At 35.8% G+C, this 12,960-nt stretch overlaps 1 protein-coding gene across 2 annotated transcripts in view; it reads right to left on the bottom strand.

Moving 5' to 3' along the window:
- Positions 1-2,448: 2,448 nt before the first annotated feature.
- The window catches only part of strip2 (striatin interacting protein 2), a 38,527-nt gene continuing 28,015 nt past the window's right edge, over positions 2,449-12,960 (bottom strand). For both annotated transcript variants that reach the window (XM_053508516.1, XM_053508517.1), the window contains 11 exons: positions 12,226-12,291; positions 11,985-12,048; positions 10,171-10,242; positions 10,013-10,087; positions 8,811-8,908; positions 8,564-8,690; positions 6,256-6,356; positions 6,089-6,155; positions 5,855-5,959; positions 5,446-5,650; positions 2,449-4,533 (listed from right to left, as the gene is read on the bottom strand). In XM_053508516.1, the coding sequence (XP_053364491.1) occupies positions 4,286-4,533; positions 5,446-5,650; positions 5,855-5,959; positions 6,089-6,155; positions 6,256-6,356; positions 8,564-8,690; positions 8,811-8,908; positions 10,013-10,087; positions 10,171-10,242; positions 11,985-12,048; positions 12,226-12,291 (1,228 nt within the window). In that variant the 3' untranslated portion in view covers positions 2,449-4,285. The remainder of the gene's footprint in view (positions 4,534-5,445; positions 5,651-5,854; positions 5,960-6,088; positions 6,156-6,255; positions 6,357-8,563; positions 8,691-8,810; positions 8,909-10,012; positions 10,088-10,170; positions 10,243-11,984; positions 12,049-12,225; positions 12,292-12,960) is intronic.

The following is a 12,960-nucleotide window of genomic DNA, read 5'->3' as shown; positions in this document are numbered from 1 at the left end:
GCAAACACACACACACACACACACACAGTACAGTATATGATAAGTACTCACGTTCTATGGCGTGAACCTATAAATGCGCATGCGCGCGTAAAACTGTAAAGCAATTACTAATAACTAAAAACACAAAAAAGTTTATAGTTCACAGTTCTTACCTTAGTCACGAACTACACCACGTCCGTTTATTCTGAGAGAAACAGCTGTGTTTATATCGGGTTGTCCCGGAGACACGCGCGCTCTATGACTTTCACTTACCTACCGCACGAGCCCGGAGGCGGCGAGATTTGGGGGCGGGGCCTGTGCGTACCAAACTCCTCCCACAAAAAGGATATAAAACACTGAAGTATATTATTGTATTTACATATCTGTAAATAGGTGGATTTGTGAAATGGAAAATCAGAACTGTAAAACAATAGGCAGGTAGTTAGGTACAACCTTATTGTCATTGCATAGTACATGGACACAGCCATGAAATGCAGTTTAGCATCTACCAGAAGTGCAAATGGTAGTGTATGTACTGTACATCAGTGCAAGTTGAGGTGTAAGTTAAATAAGTAGAGTTGTGCTCAAAAGTTTACATACCCTAAAATAAACTGTTGAACATTGCCATTGGAAAGTATGACTCATGGTTCAAAATATATTTTTTTCTTCTTTAAGAATAGTGGTCATTAATTGTCACAAGGTTGTTCGACTCCTTTTAAAACCTAATGATCACCCAAACAAACCTGTTTAAAAGTTTACATAATCTTCAGTGTTTGGCCAGATTATAAACACAGATTGGCACACTATCTATTAAAGGGAAGCTTCTGACTCCTTGTAATTGTAATTAGTGTCTGCGCATAAATATCGAGTTTCTTAGTTCATGAGGTGATGCACTGACGTGGCTGAATACTGCACCATGAGGAAGACAAAAAAAAAAACTTGCCAATGGACCTTCGTAATAAGGTAGTTGAAAGCAGAAAAAAAGGTATAAAAAGATATCTCAGCACTTGAAAATGTCAGTAACTACTGTTCAAACTCTGATAAAGAGGGTGGAAATAGGAGGTTATGTTGATACAAAGCCATGGTCAGGTAGACCAAGAAAGATTTCAGACACTACCGCCAGACGAATTGGTTCAGACGTGAAGAAAAACCCACAAACAACTTCAGGAGAAATACAGGCTGTTCTGGAAAAAAAAAGTGGTGGTGGTGTAAAAAGCACAATAAGGAGATACTTGTACACAAATGACAAAATTACACTATAAACACTGTAAAGCATGTAAATGGATATATATGTTTGGGAGCTGCGTCAGCTCCCACAGCACAACAAAGTTAGTTAAAATTGATGGCAAGATGAATGCTGCATGTTTTCAGAAAATACTGGCAGATAATTTGCATTCTACAGCAAGAAAGTTTTGCATGGGACGCTCTTGGATGTTCCAACATAACAACGATACAAGCCCAAGTTGACCCTCCAATGGCTACAGCAGAAAAGGTGAAGGTTATAGAGTGGCCATCTCAGACCCCAGAGTGTGTAGGAAGATAAGCAGGTAATGTAAATATATATATATATATATATTTTATGTGAGATCAGCATTGTATTAAATGTTTATTTTTAAAGAGCAGTGTATTATTGTGCAATGTATACAGAGATAAATTGTATATACTATATTAAGAGAGGTTGGGGATATTTATATATAATGGATAGCAATAAAGTTAGTATAAAATTTTTTATACACAAGTATATTAAATATAACTGAGCTTTTTCTGTGTCTCTGTGTATATATACACTATGGTTCAAAAGTTTTAGAACACTTGCAAATTTCTTTTTTTTTTGTTTAGTGATTTATTTTCTACATTCTACAACAATACTGGGGATTTCAAAACTATAAAATAACACATATGGGATTAGGTTATTATGTAACAACAAGAAAAACAACAGTTAGTTGTTATTTTAAGACACAGAGGTCAGCCTTTCTGTAGTAGTTCTTGCAAGAACAGTATTGGCAAGTGCATTTGCTAAATCCATCAAGCACCATAATGAAACTGGCTCTCATGAAGACCATCCCAGGAGGGCGAGACCAAAACCCATCTCTGCCGCAAACGAGAAGTTCATTTAGGTTTAACAGCACCTCAGATTAGAGGCGTTATGAAGTCTTTACAGATCTTAAGTAGCAGAAACATCTCAATATCAACTGTTTAAAGGAGATTAATGCATTTTTTGGACAGCATTTCTTTACAATGTAGAAAGAAATAAAAATCAGGAACGATCATGGAGTTAGAAAGTGTTCTAAAACTTTTGAATGGTAGTGTACATATAATTAATATTATATTAGTTATAACTAATAATTACAATTAATTCCTGTGATCATCACTGCCAATAATTTTTTTTATGAAGTTGAGGAAGCTCAGCTTTCAAATGATCCTGCAAACACATAATTATGGTTAGAATAATGTACACCAGTCATTAACTATGGATTCACAAATGTCTTTTAATATATTAATGCATATTGCAAGTGCAATATGTCACAATATAATCACAATATCAATTTTATCTATTTTGTGCAGCCACTAGATGATATTGTTCCCTTATGTTGGATAAATATCTCTGTACAGACAGTTTTGAGACCAGAAAAACAGAAATAATTACATAACTTTTTTTTTTGTGACAGTGATATCGGAGAATAAGACACAATGAGGTGCATCTGATTAAAGATTAAAATATGTTCTGCAACAGTTCTACTGTTTTTTCTTGCTTAAAGAAAGAAAGTAAACTTACATTGGTCTGCAATTTTTTTTTATTAGTAAGTACAGTACTGTGCAAATAAAGTCTTGAGCCACACCTCATATCTCTATATTTTTCTTCCAAAGAGTCAGACTTTCTTACATTTTAATGTAATCTAGAGGAATAATAATTTTTGGCTCTAATTTAAGTCCATGCACCTGATCAGTTTCAGTGGAATGTTTTTTGTTTGTTAAGCCACACAGTGACCTATGAATCATTCAAGCATAAAAAAGCAATCTAACTAAAGGCATGAACCAGTGAGAAACAGGTGCAGATGATGACAGGTGATTAGTATACTGGTGATGCTGAATGGTTGGAGCAAAAATGAGGTTGCTGCTCAGGTTGTTACATAAACAATCAATATCTACTGTATATTTTTAGTCATATCTTTAGGCGCTTTGCAGTCTGTTGCAGTAAAACCACTTTTTTTTTTAAATGTAATCTTAATAATTTTATTGAAATGAATTTAATACAAGGAATTGAGGGGTGAATCAAGACTTGTCCACAGTGCTGTATGTCACGACTTAAAATGTTTTTTAATAATTTTTGACAGAACAGTAAAAATGATTATAAATATAAAAATTGTGATATGAAGACTATAAAACCCTCTCCTGTTTTAAAACAATGAATCGTCTTTATTTAATGAAGTGCAACAAGAGAGGTGAACAGGAGGGAGTGGAGGAAGGCAGAGGAGATTTTGTGTTAAAAATTGTGTTAAAAACCAGCACCTTTATGTTTGAGTCTTGCTATCTGTAAAGAGGGTGATGCTATTCACCAAGGACACTTCTGTGCTTTTTTGTGTTATGTTATAACTGAATGGTAGGAAGCCCTGACGTCTGACATGCAAAAAAAAACGTGACTTTCTCAAGGACATTTCTCCAGTACACTATATGAGGGACACTATGCATGTAGAGAGAGACGACAGCAGTATTTAGAAGGAGTCATTAAGGACCAGTTTTTCCTGTCTTGCTGACATATGAGTAATGCTTATGGTTGTCATGTTTGGCTTTTTTTTAACCAAGTCTCTTTAGTTTGACATGCATTCTTTTTTTTGTTCTATATTTATATGCAAGTACGGATCAAAAGTAAAAGTTTTATCAGTAGACTATAGACCCCTTAAAAAGAATAGATAAATAAATAAATACCTTCACTCTTTCTGTAGAACATACTCATAATACTTTTTTTTTTTACTGTATTTATATTTTAAACGGTCATTTATTTATTTACAATATAAAGGTTGAATTGGAGAATTTGTTGTCAGGTATACATGGTATTTAAAAAATGAAATGATTTACCATCCCAAAACTCATACATTGTATTTGAAGATATCTCTATTTACAGGCATTTATTTACACAAGATAAGAATCGCACTGCTATAAGTTCTGTCTGGATATGTGTGTGTGCGTGTGCGTGTGTGTGTGTGTTTGTGTGTGTGTGTGTGTGTGTGTGTATACACGTGGGATGCTTGTGAATCCACAACGGGTTGTATAACAGGCTGGTTCAAGTTAACATCTTGTTGTGTCACTAGGCTTGTAGCAGGCCTTCCCACTGGATGGGCTGAGAGAAGACCTCTCTTTCCAGCCACATCTCATAGCTGTAGCGGAAGTCCTCAGGCAGCTCGACTCGCTGGCCCAGCACGCTCTGCAGGCAGTTATCCACTGGGACAAATTCACTGTTCTGGTTTTTGTCGTACCGCCGTGCATTGAACTTCTCAATGCTCTCGCGCAAAGCACATTCTTCTGCCTGAAAGTCCCATGGCCGTGCGTCGATATCTGATGTTTAAAAAGAGAGAGGGATATCAGTGTGTTTTAAAGAACATAACAATAAAAGTATACTGTTTTAGCCTGGTCTGTCCATGATTTCTGATCTGAAGCAGAGTCACACTGGACCTTTACATCACTAAGGTGGAGCAAAATTATGGTTAGTCAGAATGTGATGTGATTTTGGAGGCAACATAGAAGTCACCACTTCAGAACGGTCAAATTATTGAGCTGCATTAGGCAAAGGAACAAAAAGAAGATTTGACATGACTGGAACTCGGACCAGTTTAAGAACCATTCAACACATTATCAACAACTGGATGGATAGTTCTAAACTGGCGACTTTATAGAACAAATGTGGTCGGAAAGAATTAATAATTGGAGATCAATTAAACGGTTGGTGTGATAAAAAAAAAAATCAACTTTAAAAACCATAGCTCTGCTTTATAGTGAAGGTAAGAGCATTTGCCATTCACCCAATGTGACGAGAACTCACAGGATTGGGACTAAACAGCTCTGTGGCCATAAGAAAATGACTAATTAGTGAAACTAATGAGAAAAAAGGCTCCTATTTGGAGCAATGGAAAAAGACCATGTGGACCATGTGGTTTCCAGATTGACCATCTTTCATCAGAGTAAGAAGGGAGATGTATAAAGTGATGCACACATCATCCATAGTGGCCCCTGTACAAGCACCTGGAGGCAGTCCCCAGTCACCACACACATCCCAAGCAGACCACACGGGGCCTCAATGCGATGAGATCTCCAATTAGAAGAGGGGCACCAGGTCCAAAGACAGGTCCAGAGGGCAGAGGAGGGTCTAAATCATTGGCATATTTTCTAAACTACCATAATAGCCTATGTGGACTTGCATTATACTCAAATTAATTATTGTGGAATACCAGAAATTGCTAAAGTTCTTACCATTCCCATAAGCCCAGTCATCATTTAGTCGATGCCGGACCTTTTGGTAGATTGCAGACATGGTCTTCATGTTACTCTTCCTCCACTGGCGACCCAGGTACTTGGTCTGAATCTTGAGAAGCTTGAGGACGTAAAGCTGCATCATGGCTTGCTTGACCTTCAGTGCCCTCTTCAAAATGGGTGCAGACTTAAACACCACCAGCATCTGGAAAGGAGTGAAAAGTGAGTTTCCACCAGCATCGAAACACAAGACACCATATTCCACAATACCATGGAGTAATGTTTTCACTGCTGTATTACAATGAGTTTAATTTACAAAGGCCTTGATCTGGGTAGCTTAAAGTCAGCTTAAGAGTGCCTCATCATTCACATGATTTAGGTCTCCTTGGTGCAATGTTTCATCTCTCACCATGGTTCTGGAGTGCTTCCATTTGGTAAGTTTGTTGAGGATCCGCAGAAGGTTGATGCATGAGAACAAATTTCGCCAACAGAACTGGTTACTGTCTCCAGCTTCCTGTTAATACAAACACATACACTCCTTATTATACCTGATTAGACATCTTCACATTTTAAATGTTCTAGACATGAACAGAAGTCATGAAAGGTACAGAATGATAAAGAATCTATGGAGTATGGCAATTACCAGGCTTTCAGCAGTGAGTTCAGGCATTTCATGGACCACACAATTAGGGAAATCCAGCACACAGATACTGCAGTCAGAACACATTGTACAATAGATACTGATTAAACATGCATTAAAAACATAATATTTGAAAAAGTTTAATCACATAGAAGACTAAATGTGCCTACCTGTTTTTAGCACTGATGTAAGACATTATGTTTTGGTTGAAGAATTTGAGGATAAGAGGGATGCAGTTGGCAAATACCAGATGTTGAGACACATATTCAAACTGTGCAGGACAACAGAAACATGGTCATTAGCATGCCTAAGATTTTCACAATTTTCACGCAAGATTTTGCAAGAGCACATTCTTGACATCATGCATTAATCACCATGCAATTTACCTTTTGTAATTTAACAGAAACTTTAACAGAAATGTATATTCACTATTATTCACTATTAAAAAGCTGACTTTAAGCTATTCCCTATAATACTATTAAGCTATATACCACATTGCATTTCCCAAGGGTTGATTAGTAAAATAGAATTTGCTACACTATGATTTGAAACAAAATATGCACTACTGTCTTGTAGAATACACTGACTGAGCACTTTATTAGGAAAATCTGTCTACTCCTTTCTACAATTATATAATCAGTCAATCACGTGACAGCAGTGCAGGGAATAAAACCATGCAGATATAACAGGTAAGCGGCTTCAGTTAAAGTTCATATCAACAACTATCAGAGTAGGGAAAAATGTGATCTCTTTGATTTTGACAGTAGTAAAATTGATAATTTGAATTATGATTTTGTTGTCTGTAAAATTCCAAAGCATTTATGGAAACCAGCTCATCTGTCACCAACAGTCTCTAACATTTCCGTAGAATGATGCAATAAGTACAAAAATCAAGTAAACAACAGTTCTATGGAAACACCATTAAAAAGTCAACAAGAATGGCCAGACTGGTTTGGGTGCAAAAAAGGGTTCACTAAGTCACATTACCACTCTGTACAAATGTGATGAATTGAAATGCATTGTAAATCTTAAGGCAAATGGGCAATGAAGAACACACTGGGTTCCACTTCTGTTCATCAGAAAAAGGAGATAAGGCTCCAGTGGGCACAGTCTCACCAAAACTAGAAAATTGCCAACACCACAAATCAATGAACAAAACCTGCCTTGTGTCAAGGCAGGTGAAAGATGTGTATGCTAAATACACATGATGATACACATAGATGTGTATGCTAAATGCTGCAGTGTATTAGCATATTAATGCAGACCATGTGCATCCCTTCATGGCCACAATTTATCTATCTTTTAATGACTACTATTCAATTCAATTCTATTTGTATAGCGCTTTTAACAATTGACATTGTCACAAAGTAGCTTTACACAATCAAAAGAATTAGTTAAGTTTACTAACTAATCGTACTACCATTGTGATAATGCACCATTTTACAAAGAAACCAGTTTCATGAACACGACACTGAGTTCAGTGTTCTTTAGTGGCCTTCCCAGTCACACAATCTGAATCCAGTAGAACAACTTGAATGCCCTAAGCAGTATTAGTATAGTGTTCCTAATACAGTGTTGAGTGAGTGTATGCTCTTAGGCCCAATTTATCCATGCCCTCTGTTTATGCTTTATGTGTTGTTGATGCTTTATGTGTTGTTGGAGCTTTAAGGAAGGATATCAAAATTCTAAAGAAAACAGTACCTAGGTGTGAGGTTGTCAAGATTTAAATGTTGCTTTCACGTTTGTTGAATATTTAGTACTTTTGAAGATATAGTCTATTCCACAAATTTATTAGGAATATTTTAGAATGAAATATTGTTTTTAAGGAAACTGCTTTTCATGGCTCTTTTCAAGCTGAGAGGAATCACACTAAAACATTTTTTTTTACACCAAGCATATTTCTCTTTGCTGTCTGTTTTATTCTCCACCACTAGATGGCATCAGTCCAATAATGTCTGTAACTGTTTACATGATTGTACTGTAGATTTCTCATCATATGGGATTAGTCGGAAGCATACTGACAACCCTATGCCAACCTCAGCCCAGAACACTCCGTTCTCTCTACTTTTCTTTTCCCAGAATCCATTTATATTTTTCAACATCATTCTCATGTTCCTGTTTTTAGTTGAATGGATGATATAGTAAAACCTAAGTACTATATCAAACCAGATAAAAAAAAGTCAGTGTATAATCATCTCTGCTGCAGCCAGTGTCTATCTGGGGATATATTATACCTGAAAATAAGACCTAAATCCCCTCAATGAAGAAAATGAGAGATGTGCCCTTTGCCAGAGAAGCTGATATTCATACATCTCCCTCTCACTTCTGTCATTGCTAGAGCTGAATGCCAGCTTGACTGTGTGCCTATCAGCACTGCACAGGATCGGTTAGCCACAGGAGTAAAAGAAAAAAAAAAAAAAAAAAAAGGCAGAATACACAGAGAATGTGTGTGAGAGAGAGTGTCAGAAGGTTTCTGACCTGATATATATGGTTTAGTTTGAAGTGCTTCAGCAGGAGCAGCAGCAGTGCAGAAATGGCCTTGACAATAATTTCCTTATGTCTGTTCACATCAATGCCAAGCTTCATACTCTGGAGGACAGTGATGCTGTTTCCAGCACATGCATAACATAAAAAAATATTAAACATTGTTCTTTTGATAGTCTTCAGAAAAAAAAAGCTCTGTGGTGTTGCTGCATGTGGCATGTTTGCGTGTAAATGCACTTACGGCATCTCCTCAGGAAGAACATCAGCCAGGATGTTGATTGAGTCCGTCTTGGCTTTAGAGGTCGGAGCTGCAGCCAGAAGAAGCTTTAACAGGGCAATCTAAAATATAAGAGTTACCCTAAGTAACGGCTAAAATAAATGAGTACATAGAGCCAGAATTGCTGTCAGATCAGCCTGTTCATTTGCAACAACAAGAGAAGTTTGGTGATGAAAAGATTTTCAGAGAACCCAGATAAATCTTTGGTCAGAGAGCAGTTCCCCTGGATTTCCCTCGCCTAGCAGAATAATTGGAACAATTCATAAGAGTTCCTGACCCTACAAAATATATTACGCAAATACATGATGTACCTAATATGGAATAATTTTGTGGAAAATAGAGGGAACTGTAAGTGAGACTTGAAATAGAAAATACTAACAAACAAAAAATGTTTACAAATTTTATACAAGATTACACTGATCTGTTGTGCTGTCTTTTCTTTTCATAAGAATATCAGATGTTGCAATCAACATTTACATGACTTTTAATCTCTCTAATAATAACTGAGACTCTCTTAGTAATGTTTTGGCCTGGGCTGGTGGTGCTTTAAACATGCACTAATGTAGCGGCCTCGCTTTCTTCCAAGGTAAATAAAGAATGTTTTAAGTTTTAGAGAGAATGGTGGAAAAAAAAAAGGGGAATAGGTCTCAATGGGCAAAACCTTTAATACAAGGGATATTACTGTAAAGCATACTAACTTTTATTGAGAGCAAGATCTAGACGGAAGTTGTTTCTGGTCTTATTCTGTGGTGTACTGGTTGTTTTGGTAACTTTCTATCATGGCCAGCATTGACTTCTTTATGAGACGAATATATTTATTTAATCATAAATATAAATACCACACATAAAATGGAGAAATGCTTTCTAATTTTTTTCTTCAGCTCCTTCTTTTAGACCTTTTAATCTTTACAGTACACTGGCCATGGCTATTAAAATACTATTTTTTTATGTTTGCAATATTAGTCAAATATTTTGTAAAAGAAAACAGTGTTTGACTAGTTTGTGTGATGACAAGCCTATTTTTCTTATACACACCATTTTGATTAATCCCTTTTGACTTGTAAAAATATCCTTATAATTTTACATTGAGTGGGCAACTTTGTAACTGTAATGTGATCCACCATCAAAAATAATATCACAATAAATTATGGATAGGAAACACTCACCACATACTGAGAGAGGCTCGGGAGCATTCCCACATAGAGACTTTCTGCAGGTGTCTCATCCACATCCTCCTCCCCCTAGCCAATCAGAGCATTTAGTGAGTCAGACTGACAACCCATAGTAATAATACATGCATAAAACTGCATTTACGACCAATCACCAGTGTCATGGGGCACTGCTGCAGTTCGTCCTCCCGTTTGATCTGCACTTCAGCGATGGAGACATACTTGTGCTGTGAAAGGCAAGATAGAAAAGAAAAGTTTATTACCATGGTGACAAAGGAGCAGTGATGTATGTGAGTGACAGACAAAGACATATCGATGGACTGCAGCTGGTCAGAGACTAAAGCTCACCACTGAATCTAGTACTGATTACATTTTAGTGGTACTCCTGAGAAGCCAAATGCAGTTCCTTAGATACGCTACCCCACAAAGATCAGTGATTTGTTACGAATAATCATTATTCACAATAACGACATGATTAGTTGGATAAGGTCACTTTATAGTGGAACTGATTTGGTTGGGGTATTGTGCAGGACTGGATGCACAAACAGATCTTAGGCCTGGGATAATTCACTAGAAGTACAGCCAAGCGTGATGTACCAACCTGTCTTTTTCACATACATTTTTACATAAAATCAAACTGTATTTTTCAAATTATTTCAGAAGGGAATTAGTTAAACACTTTTTTTTCCAATACAATTTCCAACAGTATTTTTTATTCAAATAATTTTTGTTTGGAAATTTGTATATCTTGCTCATTGTGGCATCTGTTATCTTTTTTTGAAAGTTCATTGTTTACATTTATTAGGGCATTGGTGGCTAAATTGGTTCGATTCCTGCCCAAACCCCAGCCTCCGGATGCAGTGCCAGTGTGTTGCCCGGATTAAATAGAAGGGTTGCATCAGTAAGGGTATCTGCTGTAAAACCTGTGGCAAGCTGTGTGCAGATCTAATGTTTCGTTGTGGGGACCTCTTGACAGGAGCAGGCAAAAGAACAACAATTGTTAAGATTTATTTTTAGTAGGGACGTTTTCAGAATTTTGAAAATGCAAAAACCTCTCAAGAGAATTTCCTAAAATTAGTGACAAATTATCTGTTTAAGCAGCAAGGAAAGTTTACTTGACAAGAAATCTTCTATTAAGTTTGTTAAATCCAAAATTACCTTTAAAAAAAAAAAACTAGTAAATAACTTTTAAAACAAGATAGTTAATCTCATATGTCCAGGTCTAAGTTTGTAAATTTAATTGAATTTTTAATTTGAACTTTTAACAGTGGTCACTGTAGCAAAGCAGCTTTACAGAATCAAAAAAGAAAATTGGGGAAATGAGTATGAAATGTATGAGGACATATAAATCAAAATGATCAGACTCTCCCTGATGAGCAAACACAGAACATTTATGAGTGCTCATAAATACTGGCAAGCATAGAAAAATTTGCAGTATAAAAATTTAAATCTTCCAATTTTGCAAACATACCCACAAACCTGTACCAAAAAAGAAAACCTGTTCTCCTGCTTTCTTTAAACTTCAAATGGAAAAGTCTTGGCAAACAGTTTAGAAGCTGTCAAATATGATTTGAACTTGACAAAAACTGGATTTTCATGTTCATTTTCCACTCTGGTGTTGGAATACATGCTGTTCACAGGTGTTGCTAAGACAATGGGGCCAAAACACTTATTAAATAGTCACAGAAGCCATTTTGCTGAGAATTTTTTAGGATAGGTACAGATTATACTTAGAACTTCTTCTTACAAGCTAGACTCAAAACTGCTCCATCTGTAAAGTCAAAACTGATTTAGATTTTTGCAAAGAAAATCTAATTGACTTTGCAAAAATAAATAAATCTGCATGGTTTATGGATGTTAAGACTTTTATCTGCAAATTATTTAACATTATAGAGAGAAAATGTATATAAGCAAGTAATTCAGTTATAAAAACACTTGTTTATAAAAAAATAAAAAATAAATGACTTACCTGTTTAAGAGTCTTCACACTCTCATGAATGGGTCTAGGCAACCCAACCAGAGTCTCTGTATCACTGCAAAAGTAATGAAAACCAGTGTTCATGCAGCACACGGCAAGCAACATTTCAGCTTGCAGTATTGGAGTAGGTCAGGAAAAAGCCTGATGTTGTCATCATTAGCTCTGTTATTGTCAGATATTTATTAAAGCAGGACTTAATCTGAGGTGAGTTAGGCCGTAAACTCAGACTCACCTGCCCAGGGTGAAGCCAATAAACTTGTTTCGGCTGGTCTCTAGAAAATTCTCGATATCTTTCTCTCTATAGGGGAGAAAAGAGAGAAGGATATTTCTTAAAAACTAAAACAACAACAAAAGAAATGCTTGAGCATCATGAAAACTCAATACAAAATGAAATAGATCAGACAATAAATGACAGAAGATGTTTATTAGCAGAAGCTGGACAGTGTCTGAGAAATATCTACTCAGAGGAAACTCTCCAGTCTCTGTGCAGAAGCAGACTAAATAGGTACAAAGACGCATAATGTAGATACAGTGCCTTGCAAATGTATTCACCCCCATGGCATTTTTAATGTTTTGCTACATTATAACCTGTAAATTAAATGATTTTTCTTTTTATCTGAATTTAATGTGATAGATTTGCACAAAATAGTCCAAGCTGGTAAAGTGAAATGAGAAAAAGATACATAAAAAGGATAAATAAAAAATATAAAAAAAATAAAAATAAAAAAATTGGCATGTGCATATGTATTTTATAAATTCTATATTTTCTATATTGTACAGCTAGGTTTTTCTTATTTTTCTTATATTTTTTCTATATTGTATATTTTGTATTGCACAAACATTTTATTCTTTTTTAGTTATATTTACTTCTATTTTCTTTTTAAGTTTTTTTTCCTAATAATAGTCTTTTATTTTAAGGTCACAGGCAGTCTTCTAAGCATTTCACTGCATATCGTACTGGGTATGA

Source organism: Clarias gariepinus, chromosome 12 (assembly GCF_024256425.1).
Source record: "Clarias gariepinus isolate MV-2021 ecotype Netherlands chromosome 12, CGAR_prim_01v2, whole genome shotgun sequence".
NCBI classification, from domain to species: Eukaryota; Metazoa; Chordata; class Actinopteri; order Siluriformes; family Clariidae; genus Clarias; species Clarias gariepinus.
Note: the sequence above shows the minus strand (reverse complement) of the source record. Positions and strands in the feature narration are given on the sequence as shown.